Source organism: Zeugodacus cucurbitae, chromosome 5 (genome assembly GCF_028554725.1).
Source record: "Zeugodacus cucurbitae isolate PBARC_wt_2022May chromosome 5, idZeuCucr1.2, whole genome shotgun sequence".
NCBI lineage: Eukaryota > Metazoa > Arthropoda > Insecta > Diptera > Tephritidae > Zeugodacus > Zeugodacus cucurbitae.
The window spans coordinates 3,623,699-3,648,894 of record NC_071670.1 but is presented as its reverse complement, the minus strand read 5'-3'; the positions used below and the strand labels follow the sequence as shown (position 1 = coordinate 3,648,894).

The following is a 25,196-nucleotide window of genomic DNA, read 5'->3' as shown; positions in this document are numbered from 1 at the left end:
ATTTAAAACTGATCCATGCTTATGAAAATGTATACTCGTAAAGCTAACATTATTTCATATTAAAGATTGTGGAAATTTTGTTGTTTTTGAAAAAAGGGCGTTTAATTTACTAAAAATACAGTTTCAAAGTAAATAATGTGTATTGAAATTTATAAATAATATATCTGTATGCGTATATATGTATACATATTTATATAATAATAATATAAATGTAAACAAAATAAGCAAAAAAAAAAAATAATAATAATGAATAATGATGTATTTTTCCGTTTATTTATATTTTTTTATAAAATATTTGAAAAAAGCACAAAATTTAAAAAAAAATGCGTTTTACAACGGTTTTTAATACTACATTTTGAAATTTTATATTATTATTTTTAGTTTATTTATTTTTGTCCATTTATTGATCTAATTTTTTAACAATTATCAATGTTAAATAGTAATTTAAAAGCATTTTAATTTTTTTTTTTGTTTATTTGTTGACCTAATTTTTTAACTATTTTTACAAAGCTTTTTATTATTCATTTAATTTTTAATAAATATTTTTTTTTCCTTTTTTATAATTTTTTTATGATTTTTTTTTATATTTTATGATTTGTTTTAATTCATTTTTTTGTGTTTTTTATTATTTATTTATGATTTTCTTTTTTTAATTTTTTTATGATTTTTTTTTTTTAATTTTTTTATGATTTTTTTTTTTTTTAATTTTTTTATGATTTTTTTATATTTTTTTATAATTTTTTTTTTTATTTAATGATTTGTTTTAATTAATTTTTTTTATGAATTTTTTATGATTTCCTTTATTTTTTATGATTTTTTTTTTTAATTTTTTTTTTACTTTTTTAATTTTTTATGATTTTTTTAATGTTTTTTCTTTATTTTTTATGCTTTTTTATTTTTTAATGATTTTTTATATTTTATTATGATTTTTTTATATTATGATTTTGTATATTTTTTAGTGTTTGATTTTATTTTTTTTGTTTTATTTTCTTATTGTTTTTTTTTATTTTATTTTTTTATATATTTCTATTTATTTTTTTATATGTTTTTATGATTGTTTTTATCATTTTATTTTATTGCCGTTAATTAAATATTATTGCAATTTGACTCATTTGAGGTTGTCAATACATAGAAATGCTTTAAAAATAATGCTTTATAAACATAAATATTAATTAATATATAAATTACCAAAATTGTTCTACAACACTCAAAACAGTTAAATTATATTATTTGTACAATTAAACATAATAAACACAATTGCCAGCTGTTTGTCAATTGCATCATGTCCACTTCGCTTTTAGGCGTACTTTTTCAAAATTTCCATGAATTTCTGCATGTACGAGTATATGGTAGATTTTAAGTAATAAACAATTAAGAGACCATTGTTTATCACTATTATTATTGTGAAAAATTATTTGTGTTCCACGTAAATGAGTAAAGTATACCGTCTGTTGACATTCATGCCATGGCTGAATGGGGAATGTCGGCAGCGTTTGTTTTTTCATGAAATTCTTTTATGTCAATGCAACAACAAAAAAGTATTACTAATAAAACTGATTATATTATATTTATATGTACACATGCATATATACAGACATGTACATTTAAAGCGTATTACGCAAGGTTAGCCTGGCATTTCATTCAAATGCATATTTCTTTCGCCATATTCTGGTAACAAAAGTGAAATAACTCATGCCGATACTTTAGCGTATATGTATGTAAATTCTACACGTAATTTGTGCAAATATAAGAAAAAAAATAATCGTAACACTTTTTATGAAAATATTATGTTTTATTGCCAATTGACAATGTTAAATCTTAAATAATTGCATTTCAGAAAAATTGTATATTTGTGTGTCTTACGATTATGAACATGATTATTAGAAAATGCAGAAAAGATTAACAAAATTTTTTAATGTAAATATTTTTCGTTTTTTTTTTCAACTAAAAACAAAAGAAGCGCATAGTATTTTCTGTATTTCTATATAAACGTATTTTTTTCGTTTTGATTTTATTTTATTACATGTTGATTTTATTGTTTTATTTTATTTAACTAATTTAATTTATTTCATATTTTTTTCATTTCTCCAACGGTAGCTAAAAAAATCATGTAATCTCACTAAAAATTATTAATTTTGAAATTTTTTTAAACTATAGTTGAACTTCCACAACTCCCAACTTCTATAACTCGAAGTACTCTATAACTCGAACTCGGGAAATTTCTCTAACTCGAAGTTTTTTGTGGATTATGTTGATTCGAGTTGGGGAAGTTCAACTGTATTTGTAGACTGTACACTGCTCACCAACTGTTGAATGCATTACTTTCCTTTTAGATTAAGTTGAACTAAAAATGGCTTCGAAGCAATCTTCAATGCCAACTGCGACATTAATGAAAAGTTTCCTTAAAAAATATACTTAAAAATTTACTTGTATTATTAATTTTTTGTGTTTTTTTCCAGTAACACATATATTTTATTCCTGTGGCCTTGCGTTTTGCTAAAAAAAAAAAACAAAAAAAAACCTAAACAAAAAATATAAGGAAAACTAAAAGAAAAATAAAAAAACCAGAAAATGTAAAAATAACAAGAAAAACTAAAAAAAAAAGAAAAAAAAAAAAGAAAACACAAAACTAAAAAAAAGCATAAAAATATAAGGTTTTAAATAAAAATAAAATATATATATTTATGACATACTATTTTTATTTTCTTTATCTTAAGTTAGATATTACAGTGTATTAATTGTAAGCAAAAACTGAAAAAAATAAAAGCGAATACTTATCTAATGTGTATAAAATGATTTTCTTTCATTTCTTAAAAGCGTGAAATTTTTTTGGAGGTTATGAAAAGACTCGAAAATTGTTTATTTTTTTTTTTATTTAATTTTCAACATCAAATTTTTTTTATTGCATTTCATTTTCACTGCTTTAAATTAACAATAACGGTTAATATTATTTATTTATAACTGCACACAAGTTGAACTTGACACAGGATCTCTGTGATTTTTTTTTTTTTTAATTTCATAAAAAAAATTTACACCTTATTTCGAAAATTTTATTTTATTTATTTCTTTTTTAATAGTTTTATATATTTTTATTTTAATATTTTTTTATTTTTATTTTAATATTTTTATATATTTTTTATTTTAATATTTTTATTTTTATATTAATATTTTTATATTTTTTTATTTTCATTTTAATATTTTTTTATTTTTATTTTAGTTTTTTTATATATTTTTTATATTAAAATTTTTTTATTTTTATTTTTATATTTTTATATATTTTTTATTTTTATTTTAATATTTTTATATTTTTATTTTAATATTTTTATATATTTTTTATTTTAATATTATTATATTAATATTTTTATATGTTTTTTATTTTCATTTTAAAATTTTTTTATTTTTATTTTCATATTTTTATATATTTTTTATTTTAATATTTTTATATATTTTTTATTTTAATATTTTTTTATTTTTATTTTAGTATTTTTATATATTTTTTTATTTTCATATTTTTTATTTTTATATTAATATTTTTATATAATTTTTATTTTCATTTTAATATTTTTTTATTTTTGTTTTCATATTTTTATATATTTTTTATTTTAATATTTTTATATATTTTTTCTTTTATTATTTTTTTATTTTTATTTTAATATTTTTATATATTTTTTATTTTTATATTTTTTTTATTTTTATTTTAATATTTTTTATTTTTATTGTTTTTTATTTTTTTTATTTTTTTTTATTTAAATTTATAATTTCGATATATTTAGCATCAGTTTAGTTATAAAAAAACGATAGCTAATAAAGAAAAGATAAGAATATTTCTTTTACACAAACAAAAAGCCGAGTCATCAAATTAATGTTCTATGAAATGAAATATTCCACAAAAATAGCACCATCAAAGAGCTTAAGCACTTTTTAACTTAATTAAAAGTTTACATTTAACATTTAATAGCCAGAAAGCGAGCACAATTCGGCGAATACATAATTGTGGGATTTTTTCACCGAATATTCATTATCAGCTATCAATAAAAATACTCCGGCCATCCGGAAATATATAGCTTTATTGCTTCCGCGAAATACAAAATTGTCGCTAGGGAAAGAAACGAGGTCTTTCAATAACATTATTTTTGTTGTTTTACAACAAATCAGCTTTTATATTGAAAATGATGCTAGTTATTTGATAAGGTACGAAATGATTGTCTTTTTTTTGGTCTTTAAAGCGAATTATTTAATTACTACTAATTGAGTGTGGATGATGATTTTTTTTTCGATTTAAAAATTTTGTTAAAACTGCTTAAGGGGCTATACCAGCGTAACCCATGAAAAATTAGGCGATTTTTGTGACTTTTTTTAAAGAAAGTACTCGATCAAATGTTTCAAAGTTTGTTGGACATAATAAGATATATTTTCAGCTATTTTTTAAAGATTTTTTTTATAAAAATATCGAAAAATCAGGCAGTTGTGTGCTGTCTTCGGAGGTGCCAAAAAGTAAGTTACCAACTGCTGACATGATTCCGGCCAAATGAGTAACTGAAACAGAAGCAGAAAAATTCAAAACGGTTATTAAAGTTGAAGGTATTTCCCATATAATGACCTATGATTTTTGAAAAATATCAAAAATTAACAAATTGGTGTAGTTCTGAAAAAGAGTGCCGTTTTTTACGTAAAAAATGTCCTTTTTTTTAGTCAAAATTGACAATTTTCAACCAATCAAAAAGGTCATAGGCCATTGTATAGTAAATACAGTTAAACTTCCATAACTCGAACGCCTATTTGTCGAAGTTCTCCATAACCTGAACGCTTGAATTGGCAATAGAAGTCAAATTTCATACAAATTACCTTCCGTAACCCGGAAGTCTCTCTAACTCGAAGGTTTTTTGTGGAATACGGTGATTCAAGTTAGGGAAGTTCAACTGTATATTCAAGAATAGTTTCAATTTGAAGTCGGTCGATCAATTTCACGTTGAGTTATGATGTCAATTTAAAAAAATGTCGTTTCGAGAAAAACGTTTTTAAAGTTTCGACTTTACCGGCTTATAGCCTTTCCACACAGGAGCTAATTGATCAATTAACCGGCCCCTGTCTCGATTAAAGCGCTGATTAATAGCCTTTTCTCACAGGAGCTAATTGATCAATTAACCGGCATTTGCTCGATTAAAGTGCTGATTAATAGCCTTTTTTACAGGAGCTAATTGATCAATTAACCGGCATTTGCTCGATTAAAACGCTGATTAAGATCGATTTACCATACAAAATAAAAATCTACACTGATTTTTAATCGACTTGAAAATGAAATACAACTCTGCGAGAAAGACTGTATTATTAATATATACATACTTATATATATATGTTCTTTGTCTGCGAGTTGCTGTTCACGCTACACGATGGTAGATTTCGCTGCTAAATATAGCAATCAGCTGAGGAAACTTACCAACTTCTTCTGAAAAGCAAAAACAAACATTTATAAAAGATGATTGGTTATCGAGGAGCCGGCAGTAAAATTTTAATTGAACAATTAATTTGGCTGTGTGAAAAGGCTATAAGTTTATCTGGCATTATTTTTTAATACATTATAAAAAAAATTATCGTAGAAAAAAAAAATTATTATTCCCGAAATTCAAAAGCATTTTTTTTTTATATTTTCAAATATCTTTTTATTATATATATATTTATATAGCTTGTGTGTATATGTTTATATTATTTATTGTTATTGTTATAGTGGTAACGATACAATTTTCATATAGCAATCGCACAAATATTTTATTTGAATTATTAGGAATGTTTCGAATTCGAATAATTTATTTTCTTCAACTTGTTTAACATTTAACATTTTTTGTATATGTTTATATTATTTATTGTTATTGTTATAGTGGTAACGATACAATTTTCATATAGCAATCGCACAAATATTTTATTTGAATTATTAGGAATGTTTCGAATTCGAATAATTTATTTTCTTCAACTTGTTTAACATTTAACACTTTTTGCTTTGTGTAACATTTTGCTTACAACAATTTATGAAAACAAAACGATACTACATATTTATATAATATTTGAGGGAATAAATTTGCGCTGTTAGAGAATACTTGTATTTCCAAAAATTTTGCATAAATTTTGTATTGATTAATTTTGCATACAGTTTTTGTTGTATATTCAGTATATTTGATGCAATTAGGTCTAAATACATATGTGTCGCACCGCTTAAGGCGAGCGTATGATAGCCTCGTAGGCGGCGAATATCATTGGTGCCACCTCCACCGAGCGCGATTTCAAGCTGAGCGTAGCATCGGGATTACCCGGCTGCAGCTTCAATTCGAGTAGTACCCAAATGTTGTTGGTCAGTTTCAGCGACTGATACAACATATCCTGACCCTCCACATTGCGCTTGGCAATGGTGAATACATTGTTGGTGGTCATTTTGGAGGCAATGCCATCGGTGGTGCCACTCACACCGCTCAAACTGTATTGCACCTCATTGGCGGCGGGTATCTCCTTCCAGGTGTTCAAGAACACACGTTTATCCAGCTGACCGTCCTCGGCAAAGAGCACATTACCATGCACTAGGCAGGCAAAATAGAATATGTCAATGTTGTTCTTCACGGCAACTTGTAAATTATTCAACGGTTCCATGCGTTGCACTGGGCCGTGTGCGCCCAGCGGCAGTGTGGCTTCGGTGCTTTGGTTTGGTGGCAACGGTGCCACTTGCATGGGTGAGGCGGGCATCAAACCGAAACTATTCTTGTTCAATTGTATGGCAAAACCGCTCATCGGCTGCATAGCTTTGTTAGTGAGTGTCATATCCATGAAGATTTCACCATTGCGACGTGAGAAGGTGCCTTGTATTTCGAGACCCTTACCCTTCTCGGCGGGCAACCAAACGATTTTCGGTATTTGCACGCCCACAGTGAGTGCAGCGCCGGAGAGGCCGAATATGTCGCCGAGTAGACTGCTAGCGCCGCCAGCAGCGGGCTCAGTTGGACCGCCGCCAAGCTGGGAGAGAAAAAAACATTTTAATTACTTTTTTTAAGAAAAATTTAATTTTTATGCTTACCAAAATATCCAAACCGCCGCCGAGTAGATCGACATTGCTGGTGGTTGGCGCCGCTGCCGGCATGGCGGGCGCATTAATGTCCATAGACAACAAATCGCCGATCAGCGACTCTTGATTCGGTATAACCATAGCTTCGCCGCCAGCCTCTGGCTCGGCGGTGCCTGCGGCCGGTGCACGATTTGGCAGCGACTTGCGTACGCCAGCACCGCGTCCCTCCACAAAGGCCGTGGGCGGTTTGTGGTACACACTAGCCAAAGAGCTGATATGACAGATCAGCTCGTCCAATAGTGTGGGCTCGAGCAAATCAGTTTCTTCGGAAATTAGCGGCTTGTCAGCCAAGACAACTTCTTTAGCGGCCGCAGGATCGGTTGACAACAGACGCCAGTATATAAAACCACGATCACGCAAGTCGGGGTTATCAGAGTCTTGCGTGGCCAATGAGAGCACATGCTGCACCAACTCTTGTGTATCAGATGGGCGTTTCAAGAACAACTTAACGACGGCGGTGAGCAGTTGCAGCTGCACTTGCGCATTTTCATCTTGGAAACCTTCCAAGAAACTATCGAGCAGCTCGTCGGCGTTGTCAATGCGCTCAGCGTATTCGCCAATAATCCAAACCATGGAGGCACGTGCCTCAGGCTCATCGAGCGTATCGAGATTTTCGCACAATGTGCTGATAATGCTCTCGTATTTGTTCGGATACTTGCGGAAGATGTCCTTGATGACAACAATTGCCTCTTGTACAACGTAGTTGACTTTAGTTTGTATCAGATCGAGTAGTGTGGAAACGCAACGCTCAGCAGAGGGTTCCACCTTAAAGAAAATGGAAATGTTATTTTTAGCAAAAAAAAAAATAAATTATTTTGTTATAAAATGTGTACCTTAATGGCGCAACGTCCGATAGCACGTACTGCTTTGCGCACGAAATCCACATCCACCTCAGTGGCGTACTCTTTCAGCTCGCTCAACACTTGCGCAATGTTGGTTTGATTCGCCAAACGTATCATGATGTCGAGTTTTTCCAATTTCACATAAATGGGATCATTGTACTTGACAAAGAACACCTTCATCTCGTGCTTGAGTATGTCGGGACGCTTCTGCACAATCAAATTAATGTTACGCAATGCAACATACTGCACCTCGGGTTCTGACGAAAGCAATGTGACCAATGGTGGCGCCAACTTCTTGGTGAGCGTTGCACAGAAGTCGCTATCATTTGAAAGCATTTCTAACAATTTCATAAGCACTTTGACAGCGCTCAAAACCACAGCGGCATTGGCGTGTGCCAAACGTGGTGTAATACGTTCACAAATGGATTGCGCCTCGCGCTCGTCCTTGGGACTGTAGTTGGCTAGCGAGTCGAGTATGAATACTTGTCCCCATTCGGTGCACTCATTAAGCGCAGTCAGCAATTTATTGATGGTTACTGAGTTCATTTCGACCAACGGTTGTCCGGACTGACTGGCTTCATTGATTTCGCTTAGTGCGGCAACGGCGTTAGCCACCACCATGGGGTTCGAATCGGAGAGCAGATCTTTAAGTTGATCCAAGAAGCCTTGATCCTCAACCTAATTTGAGTGTATTTTTATATATAATTTTGTTATGTATGTATTATGCACTTACCATTGAGGAGGAGATATCATATAGCTTGGCGACACATACAGCAGCCGTCTTGCGCACATAGGGATCTTCATCTTTCAAGCACTTACGCAGTGGCTCACATAAATATTCGGTTATCTTATCGACACGTATGCAACCCATTGTGCGCACAGCCAATGCACGTATGAGCGGATTAGAATCCTCACAATCCTGCATTATAGTTAATATTGAACAGCGTTCTTACTCTGAATAGTTTAAATATTTACCTTCACAAAAGTATTAACCGCCATAATTGCCATATCGGGTTGCGATTTAGCATAATTCATTAAATACAAATAAACTAATTTCTTCAACTCCAAATTATCCGTTTGCATGCAATTAACGACATCAGGAAAAAGCGCAGATACATCTTTGCCAACCGTCATGCTGGCGATGACCTTAATAGATAATAATAAAATAATCAATAATAATAGAATTATCGGTAGTATTGTTAAGTATTTGTTACGAATTTGTTCACAATGTATATACCTTCTTCACCGCTTCCTTCTTCTTTTCCTTCTTGTCATTGTTCAACTCGGATTTGAGTTCAAAGATTTCACCTTTCTTGGTAGTTGTAAAATACTTGGAGTCGGTCATATTGTCTTAAGAATTGTTGTAACTGCTCAAATGAAAACAGAATCAAATATTTATTAAAGCTATCACTTAATAGAATAACTTTTAATTAAAATACATTTGCTTTTAATCAATATCTTCCGGCATATCTATACAAATGTTGAGCGTATACAAAAATATTCATATATATGTGTATGTCACCAATGCCAGCTAAGTCTCACTTTTTCGGCAAATGGGCGTATTTTTGTAAACTTTATCTGCTGGTATTTTGCACACATTTCAATAATTTTTGTATATAAACTGTTGTTATTGATGTTTTTCTTACGTTTTATATAGTTTTTGTATTTATAACTTGCTTTATTTGTCAAATAATCTTCTTTTTAATGCAGCCACGAAATTTTTCCAACAATGCAAAAGTAATGATTTTTCGAGCTGTGTTTATTGTGCATAAGCATATACACCTGTAAACTGTCACAAATGTCATTCGGTGAAATGCATATATCGATAAATGCTTGTATATCGATTTTAGTAAAAGGAAATGAAAATAAAAGGGAAATAACAAATTCAAACGACACTGTTGTGAAACACACATCCGGTTTAAATTTAAATATATATGTATATTATTATTATTATATATGTACGTATTATATTAATAATTTTGATAATTTTTTAGCCAAAATATTTACTTATTAATAACGCTAAAATAAAACAACAGCCATTAATGTTAGCAAACAAATTATTTATTTATTTTTTTATTTTTAGTATTTTTTTACTTTTTTATTTTTAAATAGTAATTTAGTTATTTAATGATTTAAATCTCATTTAAAGTGACGAAACACATAAATCAAAAGAAGAAAAAATGTACTTTAATGTGTAGCACGTACTCATTTCGTGTAGTTTTTGTTTTAATTACTTCTTTAATGAGTATTTGTTTTGTAGATTTTGTAACAAGTTTCTAAATTCCTTAATATTTTTTGCTATTGTTAGTTTTTCTTTCTTTCTTTTTGTTGTTAAATAGGTAAGTTACATAAGTTGTTCTGTTAAATACTTTTAACTATTTATTTTTTTTATGTTATGTTAGTATGTATTTTTCAATTAGTCAATATATGCGTTAGCTGTAAACATTCAACTGCAGTAAATTTTCCATTTTGACTGTAATACAATAGAATTTTTAATTGCAATGTATAAGTAGTATTAAAATTTGTTAAATTTCAATTAAGTTTTTTTTTTTTATTATATTATTTGTAAGTATAATATTTCAATAATAGTACATACATATTATTTATTGATGCCACTTTATTTTAAATTGTTTCATGTTTAGTTGCCAATATTTTCAAATTTTCACTCGATTATTTGAATTTCCACTAGAATTTTGTTTCAATAATGCCTTTAAAACTATACAATTTCGCGATAAAATATCAATTTCAATAATTCAGTCTTTCGAAATAAATAAAAAACCAGCAGAAAAACAGTAAAATTAAGATAATTCGGTTTGTATATTATTTATATAACAACTGTTTTTTACGCTAAACTATTTTTTCCATATAGTTTGTTACATTAAACTTCAAAAATAGTTTCATTCTGCATCTTCTTCTGCTATAAATAGTTTCTTTTTGCAGTTGTGTGGTTTCCAGATTTTCGCCATTTATATATTGACACTATGTCTTAATGTAATGGCTATTTGAAATCTTTATTCAGCATTTTCATTAGTTACTGTGATTATCATTAAGTTTATATAACCACTATTAGTCCATTTGCTTGCCGCAGCAGGGCACACAATTAAAATTAAATTATTGTAAAAATCAAAATTCGAAAAATACATTTTTCAGTTTCATATATTTGTAGTGAATTGTTATTGTGGGGAAATTTACAATCACTTACAAACTTTCTATATTACCAAACTGTTATTTATACATAAGTATACAGTTTTATTAGCAAATTCAATTCAATAAAAGTGTAGATAGTTCCTTAGTTATTTGTTATATGTTTCTGTGTTGTAGGTGGTACCGGCTTTTTTTACTCCCAGAGCATTTTCAATTGTTCTGCTATGGAAGAACAAAATTGTTAAAAGTGCGTGGTTTACTTTTTGGTAACGACTGTTATTGTTGTTGTAGTTTATTTGTGTCTATTTTTTGTTTAGTTAACAGCTATTTCATAAATTAGTGGCGTATTTCATATGTGATTCTTATCGATATTTGCACTAATTAGTCAGCGCTGTGTTTAGTGGTTCGTATTGTTTGTGTTTCGTTACTATTTGCCATCACTGATTTTGGCGGTCCGTTACAAATTAGATCCCGTTTTTTCTTTTCCGCATGGAATTTCAACTGAATTACGCGTAAATATTTAATTGTGGAATTAAATTGTGTTTTTTGCAACAAAATTAGTATTTTGCGGTGTTTGCACTAAAACTAAAGTTTCAATTATCCGTGGCGTAAAATGTTTGCCAAAATTTCAGCAAAGTGACGTTGCAGCTGCAAAAAGCTGTATTAAAGTTTGATAGTGGTTGTTTGGCGGAAAATAATAATTAATATTACATAAAATATAGTAAGTTGTTTATAAATAGTCGTCTAAATTTTCAAATTCTATATTCATGCATATAGAATATTTATATTAATGTAGCCACCAAAGGAAGTATGCATCAATGGTTTACTCTGCACGCAGCCGCTTCGCAGCATGAATATGCATGTATTCGAACAAAAACTTTGCACGAAATTGCAGGTAATTGATTTATCTATTTCAATTTATAAACTTTTTATAGTTAGTTCAAATTAATTTCGTAAAACAAAAGCTTTGTACAAAATTGCTGCAAATTCATTAAACTATTTAAATTTAAACATTTTTTAATATATATAGTTCAGTTGAAATTCATTTGCTACTATTTCCTTAAAATTGAAAATTGTTGAACATTTTCTTTGCTATCTACGTACATAAGACCACTAGATTTCCTTTGCTTGTTTGCCCAAAAAGATATGTTTTAGTTTGCGTTTGTTATTTGTTCATACATGCAGTTATGCGTGTCTTTTTTATTGCTATTTGTATAAATTTCTTCTTCTAAGTTGCTCAACAACTTGTTTGCTTTTCATTCATAAATTTTGTGTTTAAAAAGAAATGCAAGAACAACAGTAAAATGGCGAATTTTTGTCTTAAGTTTTTCTTGGTACATTTCATATGTAACTAGTTAATGCACAAATGTACGGACAACTTATACATTCTCATATGTACATATGTATATTTGTATAGTTCATTAGTAAGTTGTAATTAAATTTCATTATACACTATTTTTCCTAAGACTAATAAAAGTTCCAAAATAATTAATAGTGCCAAAGTGACATGGAGTTTATGTTTTCCATTAACTACTTAAATTTGTTTTGTTAGTATTAATCAAAATTAAATTAATACCAAATAATTGCTTGAACATTGTAAAAGTAAATACATATAAAAAAGAGTGCAGTAAACTGGTAAAGTACTTACATAGTATATATATAAAAAATGTATGTTAAATATGTTTATTAACATTTAATTGCAGCAGTGAAAATTCTTTTGTTTACTTAATAAAGTAAATTAAAACACAAAGTTTTCTTTTTTTTTTGTATTTGTACACAATTCCATAGATCAAAGCTGACCCAATGGCTTTGATCAATACGAAATTGTAACGCAACAATTGAAAAAAAAATACACAAGTACATGCATATATAAGTATTTATAAATATTTATGTATAAAAAAATTTGATTTCATAATTTAGTAAGCAATATGTATGTATGTTTTATAGAGAGCACAGTATAAAAATGTGTGAATTAATTATGTAGGTAGAAATGTTCAGTATTAACTTCTCGTCTTAGCACAAAAATATTATTATTATTTTTTTTTTACATTTAGCAACTTCAAAGCCTTTAACTGAATTAATAGAGTTTAATTTAAATTTAAATTTGATTTATATACAAAATTATGTGCTACAAATGCTTAGTAATAGTGTAATGAATTTGATTTTTTTTTCATAAATCGAAATAATTTGTTATAGTAATGGCTTTTAAATAATATTAATATAAATTTGCTTAAAAAATTACTTAAAGCGCCTTCATTAAACACTCAACTCAGCATAATAATCTCATAATCGGCGTATAATTTCATATAATAATTTAAAGAAATGACTTTTTTACACATGTTTTTTAATAAAAAGGAGGTATATTCGGGGTCAAACGAACTGTCTTTGCTTTACTTTGTTTTTGTATTAATTTTTATATTTATTTTTATATTTTAACTATTTTATTTTTTTATTAATTTTAACTATTTTTGTAGACTACAAATATATTATTATTTGTTGTTTTAAAATTGTCAGCTATTTCTTTCATATTTGGTACTTGGTTTGGTAACTGTTTCATTGTTTTGTTTATAATCAATATTAGTTCATTAAATTTGCAATCATATGTATTTTTAACTACTTATATTTGTAACATTTGTTTTTAATATAATAGTTATGGCAATAATGAAATGGAAATTGAAATTTTAAATTTTATTTAGATTTTATTTTTGAACAACAGCACGTTAAGTATAACAATAAGAATGTTTATTGTATTTACATATTTATGTGGTTACGAGGTAAAAATTAATTATTTACAAACAAACAGCGTTGGTTAAACATAGTAATGAAAAAGTTTAACGATACGTGTATGTACATATATTTTTTTTTAACGAACAGTGTATGTACATGTGTGTATGTATGTATATTTTAGAATTGAAATTTAAACTTTGTTTGTTATGAAAAATTAATTATTTAAAAAGTAATTTCAAGTGTACAGCGACTTCATAGTATGTATGGCATGCGCATGCGTGTGTTTTTTCTATATGTTTGTATGTATGTACAACATTGGCATGCGCTATTGTTTTATATAACTACAAATAATTATTCTTACATACATGGCTTATGGAATTTCGCACATAAATATGTTTTTTTTTTCTTTCATATGTGTAAATTGTTGCAATAAATTAATTTAATTAGTAAAATTGAAATTTTCAATTATTCACATGGCTTTTTAATTTAGTTTATTTTTTATTAAATTAATTTTTTTTATAAATTAAATTTTATTTATCTTTTATTAAATTTAATTTAGTTTTTTTAATTTTTATAAATTAAATTTTATTTTTTTTAGTTAAATTTAATAGAAATTTCATGCAATAATGCATTGTACATACACATACATATGTATATTTATTTATATATATCTGTATAATATATAAATATATTATTTTTTTATATATACTTTATATGTATGTAATATTTATATTTATAACTAGCTGCGCAAACGCGTATTTAAACGCATTTATACATATTTTTAATATTTAATATATTTTAATATTTCATTTAACTATAATTACAATAATAATAATGTTAATAGTATTAATGACAAATTGTTTTGTATATGTATATATATATATATATGTATTTGTATGCTTTATGCTTTTAACTATATATTTGTAGTTGTATGTATATAATTTACATATATGTATATACTATATTAATATATTTCAACATTTTTTGTTCTTTTTGTAAATTACTTTGCACGCTATGTATGTACATTTATATAACTTAAAGTTCCCGCGTTAAGAACTTGAAAAAGGAATCACAAAAATTGTTTTTTTCTTTTTTTTTATGTTTTTGCTAAATCAAAAACTGAAATTCGCACTCATAGCTAATTGTTTTCACTTCATTTCATTTTTTGTTTTACTAATTTATTTAATATCATAACAATTTTCAAAATTTAATATTTTTTATATTTTTTTATTTTCAATTTTTTTTATTTTATAATTCATACTTATTGTTTACGCGTGTATAATACAGACCTAGTGCGCATTTGCTCCTCTCTGTTGCAACGTTCAAATTTTGTAAATTACTTGTTATTTTCGTTTAGTTGGAATATTACACTAATTAAATACATTTAGTTTTTAACTTTGCCTGCTACTTTTAATCATCCCACGTGGGGAATTGCGTCTCATCGATGAACATGGTGAATTTACCATCGTTACCGGTTGTAGTTGTTGTTGCTGTTGCTGTTGTGGAATTCGCTGTTGTGTTTCTTGTACTAGTGGAATTTTTTGTTTGTTGTTTTTGGTTTGTGGAATTGCTTTCAGTTGCTTTGGAATAATTTGTGTTGGAGCGTTCTGCAAAGAGTTTGGAATTTAGCAAATAGCAATCAAAATTAGCCAAAATCTGACTGTAGAGCATTTAGTTGCACCCACTTGTTGTTGCTGTTGTCTGTTTAGCGCGTGTATCCTTTGTAGCCCAAACCGGCTCATTGCTTTGATTCATATACGTTGGCTGATCCCACACGGCTTTCTCTTCAACATTTTTACTCTGTAAAAACATTTTTTTTAAATCAAAAATTTATAATTTTTATTTTGTCTCATTCCAGTGCACTTACGTAATCCTTATCGACATGCAGTTCGATCTCATCAGTCGTCTGGTCGAGTGTACTATGCGTAATGCCATAGTAGAAGTACATGATGAAGCCCAATGTCATCCATATGGTGAATCTAACTAAGGTGAGTATGCTTAATTTAAATATTAAATAAATATTAACGGTTATGGCAATTGTTGGAATAAATGGAAGTCCCGGCGTTAGGAATGCGAGCGCATATCTAAGATAAATGAAATAACAAGAAGAAGAAGAAAAAATAAATTGGAAACGTTATGTGCTTGTGTGTGTGTGTGTGCGCGTGTGTAGAACAGCGTTTGACATGAAAGTAATATTATTTACCTATTTTGTGGTTGTCTTGATATAATTAATAGTATCACAAATATGCCAATGAACAAAATGAAATAAATGAATGCGGCGAAGCCACCGGACCAGCCAATGGCCGCAAACAGATCCAAGAAGAATATGAGACCGAACATGATTCCAACAAGTTTCGTGACATACATGCCTGTTTGTGAAAATAATATAGACAATAATAATCAAAAAAAGAAGCAAAAATTTCGAAGAATTAATGCGTAAATGTTGTGCTACAACAAATTATATATGAAGATTTTTAAACACTATTATATACTGTTACATGTCTAAAAGCTAACAACACAACAGTGTATACATACCACTTTCCGCTGTGGCTTGACCGGGATTGATCCATGGAAAGAAGCCGGGACACAGATACGCGTAATCGTGTATTTTGCGTGACACGAAATTTAGACCCATCGTATCGAAGGCGGTTGCTTGTCCCGTCGGCCCGGTTGGTGCGCCATGCACGCTACCATAGAATTTATTCTCCGAACGATCGGACACAAGAAATTGATCGTCACGTCCCAGGTAGCCCTCGGGACTCTCGTCGATGAACGAATCATCCGAGTCGGACATGCCGCGTGTCACACGTTTTATTGTTAATTTGTTCGACGGCAACACTTCGGCGGTGGTAGCGCTCGGATCCGTTGCCGTGCCCGGCGCCAACGGTGTGCGCAGCTGTGCTGGCAGCAGCTCGACCAGCGACGTACTATGCGGTTGATAGCGCAACACCAGCACACAGGTGGAGACCAACGTGTAGGCGAGCAGTGTGCCGATGGACATCATTTCGACGAGTATTTCCAAGCGTACTGTGAGCGCCACCAGTGCAGCGGCAATGCCACTGCCAATGGTCGCCAAACCGGGTACATTAGTGCGTTGCCAGAGTTGTGAGAGTTGTCTGCGGGGAGAACAAAGTTGATTTTAATGTTATTGCCTTTTCACACAGTTAATTGAACAATTAGCTCCTCTGTGAAAAGGGAAATAAATAAGCGCTTTAATCGAGCAAAGGTCGGTTAATTGATGTGTGTAAAGGCTGTTAGATGAGCTAAATGTGTTTTGCAGTACCTGAATATGAGTCCATCCTGCGCCATTGCATAAATCACACGTGGCATTGGGAACATGGAGCCGAACATGGCCACGGATAGGCCGGCGGTGGCGCCCACAGCGACAATGGCGCGGCATTTCGGTGCGCCCACATAAGACCACATTTGCACCAGCGCGGCGCCCGCATTGATGTGATCGTAGGGCACTGCAAGTAATTGAAGATTAGAAACCCAGAAAAACAGCAATTACTATATAAAACGCTTACCGACTAGTGTTAACACTAAACTGACGCTCACATACGCAAACAAAACGATCACCAGCGAACCAACAATGGCTTTCGGTATGCTCTTTTGCGGATTGTGCGCCTCCTCACCGGTGGTGGCTATAATATCGAAACCAATGAAAGCATAAAAACAGGTCGCAGCGCCCGAGAACACCTGTAACCAAAAGCGCATTAAAATCCTTGCAATTCTTGTAGCCGTAATTGATTTTTTATAAGCCATAAATAATTTTTTTTTGGTTTGCGTAACTTACACCACTCCAACCATACGGCAGGAAGCCTTGGTGTTCGGTCCAAGTGCTGGTGTCAACATAAAATAAACCGGCTGCCATCACAAATACCCATGTCGCCAGATTTATGGCATTCAATGTGTGATTGAATATCACCGATTTACTCGCTCCCATCGCCAATACGCAGGTCATAATCAACGCTATGCCGAATGCTATAAAATCGGGTGGTTTACCTAGTGGATGTGTTGGTGTTGGATGAGTCAGAGATATGGTAGTTATGATAAATGGTCTTTTAGTATTAAGTGCTAATAAAAATCGAACGAGTGCAAATTAAGTCATACTAAAGCGGGATTTGCTTAAAGACTCACCAAATATGGTGCCGATTGAATCGCCAATCGCATTCGCTATTGCACCGCCGGTTAGTGAATCGAAACTCGAACTTAAAGCACACGCACAGGCACTTGTTCCTGTTGGAGTAATGCAAAATAATGAGATAAATTTAATTGAAATTAAAAATTTATTAATTTATTTTAAAAATTTAAAATCTAAATTGAAATTTTCTTTCAATATCAAACCAAATGAAATGCCGCGCACTCTGTAGTTATGCGAAATTAAAACGCGCGCTTACCTATTAAATATTCCAATATCATATTCCAGCCAATAATAAACGCTACAAACTCGCCCACCGCCACATATGAGTACATGTAAGCTGAACCGGAAGTGTGTGGCACGCGTACACCGAACTCCGCATAGCAGGCACCTTAGCATGGAATATAAAATGTTTATTTTTAAATTTTTCACAAGCTGCGTATTTTCTTACCAGAGAAAATGCTAGCCACCGCTGCAATGATAAAACTAATAATCACACCGGGTCCAGCGAGATTTTTCGCCACCATACCCGCTACCAGGTACATACCAGTGCCGCAACACGAGCCAACACCCAGCGATGTTAAGTCCAGTGTGTTGAGGCATTTCTATGGAGCGGAAAAAACATATTAAATTCAAGGTATAACTGTATATTAAAGCAGGCTTCAGAGTTGAACTACTGTGTGCCACGTACTGCTATCAAGATTTTGAAAGGAATTGCGAGGAGTAATTGTGAGATATCCACTTTGGTAGCTTGGTATCAAAAGGACTAGATTCAGATGGGCATTACTTTACAGTCGGTACTTAGTTATCGGCAGATCAATTAGTCAGATTCTAAAGAAGAACATTACTTTTTTGAGGACGTGGACTATTGTTCGAGCAGCACATATCAAAAGTTAGGTTAGTCTGGTAGGACACAGGCATAGAACAGTTTTGGTCTTTAACGGTACCAGTTGAATTTATCTATTATGTCATGAGGAGATCCGATACCTTATCCATTTGGAAATATCTAACATGATGAACGAAGACATTTCCGGAAAAAATTTTAAGAATACTACTGTGCTTACAGTCCTGTCCAGATAAAAGTTCGGGTCTATCCAGCTTACTTAAATCTGATTGCCATGGGGATAAAGGAATAAACATTACGGATCTTTTAACTTTGTTGAGCATGACAGCCCTGTTTGAAGTGATGGAGCAAAGTTTCTGGGTCCATCCAGGTTACATAAACCAGATTTCCATGGGGAAGAAAGGAACAAATATTATGGATCTCTTATCTTTGTTGAACATGGCGCGGTCTGTTATTATAGTGCGATGGTAAAGAGAGGAACAAACATTATGGATCTGTTATATATTCCGAGCGTGACAGCCCTATATGGAGAGTTCAAAAACATCTTTGGAACTCTGAACGCGCTTTTTTACCTAACAAAAATTATGCAAATTAATATTTACCGTTAATTTCGGCTTTGTCGGCTGCGCGCTGCCATCCTGCAGCTGTTTCACATCTTTCGTGCGTATTAGCTTCGGTATAAGTGTTGTTGTTGTTACGCCGGGCGGTAAAGGAATTTTGAATTTTAGCTGCAAGTAAAAACGAAAATATTTGAAAAAATGTGACATAAACCCACGTATGTGTGTGAAAAAGCAGAAAAAAATTTAATTATAACTAAAAACTGGTCAACTTAAACGATCAGTGGTGCGGCGGTGCGTATGAGCAACGCAAACAGCAGTTGATGCACGTACAGGGCAAAAAAAAAATCAAGCTTAGAAATTAAAAAGTTATTAACTATCAAGGACACTTCAAGTCATTTGCCATTTGAGCATCATTAACAGAAGCCTACGCCAATGCATGCGCGCACACACACACACAGCACATAGTACAGAGAAGCAAAGACAACCACTTTGCACTTCTATTAACACTTTAGTCAATTGGCCCACTTGTTGTCAGCGCTTTTGCACACACAAGTACTCGCACATGCATACATATAGTATATTTATAGTTATGCGCCTATTGTCTGTTGGAATTGCGAAAAAAATTTAGATTTACAACAATAGCAATGAAAAAATAACCTACTCAACCACCTACATATATCTAGGTATAAGTATAAATATGTATGTATGTATATTTAAAGCTTGTATAGAGTAAATGAACACATACATTTCTACATGTTTATTTAAATATATGCAATGTTCATAGCCACACAGCCACACACACACATATGTACATTCGAGCGCGTGCGGTACTTTAATCGATATTTGCAACAAGTACCACTCAACATAAATGGTGTTGCTCCTGCCAGCGCTGCCGCTAAATGCCAGCGCACGCCTCCACGTCCTCCGCATGTTTACACATACATACGTCTATGTATGTACATATATATATTTTCCAACACGGTTGCGTGTTTATGTCCTTTTGTGGAAAATGTCAGGGTTAGTTCGGTGCTTTACAGCTTTACTCCCCGGTACTGACTACTTACTACTTAGTACAGCTGCTAAGCCAAGTAAATCTTATGCATATACTTGTTAGCGATAATTAGTGCGCAAATCATGATTCGCCTACAAGTATTACAAGAATTTTAAAATGCAGCTAATTAATTGGAATATTATGTAAATGGAGTTGGTGTTAGCGCATTAGCGGTGGCGATTTCTAAATTAGTTTCTTTCGTGGTGGTGAGGGAGCATGGTGGTATGTGCAGCTGCCATTTGTTTACTGGTTCATGAGTTCCAATTTCTTAGCATAGTTTTAACTAAATTGTGTATCCTTCGTATAGAAAGAGTTCTGGGCAGTTCAAGGATTTTTTTTCACAAGGCAGTATCATTTCAATGTTAGGTTAGGTTAGGTTGTATGGCTGTTCCTCAAAGGGAAGTACACCTAGAGCATTAAGGACAGTTCGTTGTGAAGCCAAGATTTTTCACTTCTATAAACGCCATTTCGCGCTGTTGATCTGTATTTTCGTGTTTCCGTTATGGCCAAACACCTAGACCGTGAAGTAGTGCGATGCCACTGATAGTGAAGATAACACAGACACACAAAAAATTTTTTGTTATGAATTTTCAAAAACATACACCGGATTCGTAATTAGCGACCCCGAAAACTCGAGTTACGAAGTTCAAGCGATTCCTATATAGTTTTTCAAAAAAAAACGCCCACCTTATTGGATCCGCCATTTTGAATTTTGAAACATCGACACCAGACGTATTGAGCTTAAGGCTAGTATCGTCACTCTACTATCGTATGAGTGAATCGTTCCTCCATAGATTACGCTCCGTAGCAATATATCTGTCGCTAAAGTTTTCAATGGTAAATTTCAACTGGAACATTTTGGTATTCCTTCGCCATAGACGCTGACTAGAAATAGCAGAAATTTCCGCTTGCATAAAAACAGCAATTGAAATTTAATCGGTCAGTAATTTTTAGACCTTCTGACGAAATTCTTTAAACATTCAACTTATGCTTTGCAAAATGCAAATAATTTCGGTTGTCTTTGTCGGAACATGGCCTCCATTTAACAATCAAGTTCTGTAAGTTCCTACGATACTGGGTAGCATTTTTTTCTTAGATTTTAGTTCCTGGGCCAATTTTTTTATGAATTTGGATCATACTTCTATGTAATTTCAGACTAAATGAAAATTTTGCATGTCAGGTTCTAACAGTCTTGGTTTCATATAGTAGTTGAAATGTTTCGACGAAAGTTGTTCCAGAAGTTCGGCTGTGAAGAAGAGTTCTATGTTGTATGTATATATAAAAGTTTTATTGACTTTATAGTCGAAATAACGGAGGATTAGAGCTTCTTTCAACTTGAAAACTTTGGTTTCTTGTAGTCGAAATGTTTCGACGAAAGTTGTTCCAAAAGTTCGGCCGAGAGGTAGAGTTATCTGGTCATGACTTTATAGTCGAAAAAATGGAGTGTTAAAGTTGGCATTAGAGATGCTTTCAACTTGAAAGCAAAATTTTATATATCTGTACTGGAATCTTTCTCAAATATTCCTTTCCATATTTAAAAGAGTAAGAAACAGTCGCAACCACTTTCGGATTGTGTTACAACATAATCGCTCACTTTAACCTTAAACCTTGTCAATACGTTAAGTTTGTTGGACCTATACTGTCAAGAAAAGCAATACAATAGCAACTAAAAAGAGTGTATACTGTTGAACTTCACTAATTCGAATCGCCATAATCCACAAAAAACTTCGAGTTAGACTTTCGGAGAGACTTACGGAAGATAATTTGTATGAAATTTGGCTTAAATGCCAACTTATCATGCCTATAAATTAATTATCTTGCTGTTTGAAGCTTTTGTTACATACGTTTGTACCGTTATTTTTAGTTTTTGCCACTCTCCGGCTATTGTTTACGTGTTTTTTAAATAGCATGAATAGGAAAAAAGTTGAAATTACGAAAGGGGGTAGCAAAAAATAGCCACAGACGCGGTAAAAGCAATATAAAATAAAATAAATGGCGAATAATAATAAATCAAATACACTTCTATATATAATATACGCATACTAATGCATTCAGACACACACACACATACAAATATAGAGATATGTATGTATATAGAGTATTTGCAAATTATTGAGAGCATTTACAACAGCTTCTATTGTTGCTGCGGCTGTGTGAGCGCTAACCAAGCGACGCTTTGCCAATCAACCTTCACCAGCGACACCACCAACACAGCAACAACCACAATTGATGGCGCTTATCTTCTGCTTCGTTGGCTACGCGCTCGTTTGGATCAGCTGTTCGTTAGGACGGTCGATTGGACATTGGACGCTTGGCACTTGGTGTTGCCAAAGTCTGTTGGTTGTAGATAGGATTGTATATACTAAAACTGAAGTGCTGCAATTTATATACTATATTGAGGTTCGTCTCTATATAGTGTGTTCTTGAATCACGTTGAAACGTAGCACTAAACTTTCGGTACTTGTTTACTACTGGAATTTTTATAAAACTTTTATTAAATCTACACTGAAGCTTTTCATCCTAATGTATGGTAGACCTTGAAGATGTTCTACGAAAGGATGTTATCTTTCAAGCTGTGTCTGATCGATTCCAACATTTTTAGATTTGTTCGAGATTTAAACATAAAACTGAACTCATAGAGTTCAATATCCAGACAACATCTCGAAGTGTCTGTATTAACTTTTTTCAAATACCGAAATTTATGTTACCGAATTTTTATGGGTCAGTCGAAATCTACAAATATTAACTAAAAGAGATCATTAAATCCAAAAAAATCGAAATGTCGTTATTGTGTTTTTTCAAATACCGAAAATTATGGTTTTAAATTTTTGTGGCTCGGTCGAGGTAACCATGAAACTTAACAATGTTACTATAAAAATCCTATAAATTTCGGGATTAACTTTTTTCAAATACTGAAATTTACGGTACTGAATTTTTATAGATCGATATTTAAACATAAATCTTAACTAATAAAGGTCATATAACATGTTATCACTCAAAATCCAGTAATGTCGGGTTTGACTTTTTCAAATCCCAAAATTTAACGTTCTGAATTTTGAGTTTTAACCTAAATTAGTTAAGATTAAAAATCCCGAAATGTCAGCACTAACTTTTCCCAAAACCCCCATTTTTCGGGATTCACAAGAGAATTCATATACGGCTTTGTCGTTTGGACACTTGCTGGCTCATTTGGTGGTCCGCTTGACCGGAAACGCATCACCGCTACATTTTTTTCAGTCGTCCTTTTAAGTCAACAGCACATAGCCGTCATATCCGTTGCACCCGCATACACCCACACACCCACACATATACACGTAATTCGCATCCGGCCAATCTGTGCCTATAAGCGTTGGGTGCAAAAAAAAAAACGCGGAAGTGAAAAGGATAAACAGTTTTGCAATTCAGCATCCTAAATTTCCAAGCTCCCGGGTCATTTTAAATTTACTGTGCAGCATTGTCTGCGTTCTGCCTTGCATGGCCTTCGTGGGTATATATATATATTTTGTGTTTTTATACTCTCGCAACAAAAGTTGCTAAGAGAGTATTATAGTTTTGTTCACATAACGGTTGTTTGTAACACCTAAAACTAAAAGAGTGAGATATAGAGTCATATATACCAAAGTGATCAGGGTGACGAGTAGATTTGAACTCCGGATGTCTGTCGGCTGTCTGTCTAGATGTCCGTCTGTCTGTCTGTCCGTCTATCTGTCTGTCTGTCTGTCCGTCTGTCTGTCTGTCCGTATGTCCGTCTGTGCAAGCTGTAACTTGAGTAAAAATTAAGATATCTTGACGAAACTTGACACAAATATTATTTGGGACCGCGAGAGGGTTGCTTTCGAAAATGGGAATAAAGGATCGCACTAGGAAGGGGCATATTTGGGTGTAACTTTTTTGGGGAATCTGTTATTTGTATTTAGCTCGCAAACTTATAAAGCTATATAAACCAAACTTTCTGCAGTCGGTTCTCTTACGTACCCCACCACACACCATGAAAATAGTTGAAATCGGATAATAACCACGCCCACCTCCCGTACAAAGGTTAAACATAAGGAACCAATGAATATAGCGGAATAAAACTTTACACAAATAGTGCATATCATCTCTGGCTTCACTAGTGAAAAAACTGTCGAAAACGGACTATAACTTTTCAAGGCCCTAGATATCGAACATGGTGAACTCAGCGCCTAAGGATAAATTTTAACCGAAAATCTCCAAGTAAATCTCCCAGATAATTTAATGTAATTCAGAGGAAAATGTTTTCTTCTAAAAGTGTGTGTCTGTTCCAAAAATTACTAAAACGGGTCATAACATATCCTAGCTCCCATCGGTTCAGGAATTACCTCAGCCCTCATATACTATATATGACGATTTTCGTTATTCTATTAAACTTTATGCCGAATTTATGGGTTAATTTGTATGTTATCTTAATACATTGCGAGAGTATAAAATGTTCGGTTGCACACGAACTTAGCCTTTCCTTACTTGTTTTATTATTTTTTATTTCTCGGCTATATTGAGTGTAAATTGCAGTAGAACTTCATTTAAATTGCTGTGATACATACATACGAATGCAAAGGACCTTTGATTTGATTTGTAGTCTTTTTTTGACATTTCTCTTTTATCCTTCGCTTGCTTATCAACTCAAAAGGGCTATAAAATAAATTATGTTTTTGTCATTACAATGCGACACAACTTAATTGAGTTCTTATCAATTACACAGCATCGCAGTGGAAATAAATGCTACAAAAGTGCAATAAAAGTGGGGGAGAGAGAGAGAGTGAG

The 25,196-nt window shown here is 31.8% G+C and overlaps 3 protein-coding genes across 8 annotated transcripts in view; 1 reads left to right on the top strand and 2 right to left on the bottom strand.

Annotated features, from left to right (window-relative positions):
• Positions 1 to 5,815: 5,815 nt before the first annotated feature.
• On the bottom strand, positions 5,816 to 9,741 carry LOC105208652 (AP-1 complex subunit beta-1). 2 transcript variants are annotated; one of them, XM_029038052.2, is made up of 7 exons: positions 9,594 to 9,741; positions 9,185 to 9,314; positions 8,923 to 9,093; positions 8,681 to 8,866; positions 7,939 to 8,625; positions 7,058 to 7,870; positions 5,816 to 6,996 (listed from the first exon to the last, which is right to left on the bottom strand). In XM_029038052.2, the coding sequence occupies exons 2-7, from the start codon at positions 9,290 to 9,292 to the stop codon at positions 6,208 to 6,210; spliced, it is 2,754 nt and encodes a 917-aa protein (XP_028893885.1). In that variant the 5' UTR covers positions 9,293 to 9,314; positions 9,594 to 9,741; the 3' UTR covers positions 5,816 to 6,207. The 2 variants fall into 2 exon arrangements, with proteins under 2 accessions (XP_028893885.1, XP_011176920.1); XM_011178618.3 differs by having other exon boundaries at positions 9,185 to 9,317; positions 9,594 to 9,735.
• A 1,503-nt stretch (positions 9,742 to 11,244) lies between these two features.
• Positions 11,245 to 25,196, bottom strand: part of LOC105208654 (cationic amino acid transporter 2) — a 36,269-nt gene continuing 22,317 nt past the window's right edge. For all 5 annotated transcript variants that reach the window (XM_011178623.3, XM_029038053.2, XM_011178621.3 and 2 more), the window contains exons 3-14: positions 19,406 to 19,531; positions 18,411 to 18,564; positions 18,219 to 18,350; positions 17,959 to 18,057; positions 17,615 to 17,823; positions 17,346 to 17,517; positions 17,102 to 17,285; positions 16,354 to 16,934; positions 16,022 to 16,187; positions 15,686 to 15,902; positions 15,504 to 15,618; positions 11,245 to 15,425 (exon numbers count right to left, since the gene is read on the bottom strand). In XM_011178623.3, coding sequence (XP_011176925.2) covers positions 15,229 to 15,425; positions 15,504 to 15,618; positions 15,686 to 15,902; positions 16,022 to 16,187; positions 16,354 to 16,934; positions 17,102 to 17,285; positions 17,346 to 17,517; positions 17,615 to 17,823; positions 17,959 to 18,057; positions 18,219 to 18,350; positions 18,411 to 18,564; positions 19,406 to 19,531 — 2,352 coding nt within the window. In that variant the 3' untranslated portion in view covers positions 11,245 to 15,228. The remainder of the gene's footprint in view (positions 15,426 to 15,503; positions 15,619 to 15,685; positions 15,903 to 16,021; positions 16,188 to 16,353; positions 16,935 to 17,101; positions 17,286 to 17,345; positions 17,518 to 17,614; positions 17,824 to 17,958; positions 18,058 to 18,218; positions 18,351 to 18,410; positions 18,565 to 19,405; positions 19,532 to 25,196) is intronic.
• The window catches only part of Card11_0 (Caspase recruitment domain-containing protein 11), a 58,375-nt gene continuing 48,856 nt past the window's right edge, over positions 15,678 to 25,196 (top strand). The window contains exon 1 of the mRNA XM_011178619.3: positions 15,678 to 15,806. Coding sequence (XP_011176921.1) covers positions 15,765 to 15,806 — 42 coding nt within the window. The 5' untranslated portion in view covers positions 15,678 to 15,764. The remainder of the gene's footprint in view (positions 15,807 to 25,196) is intronic.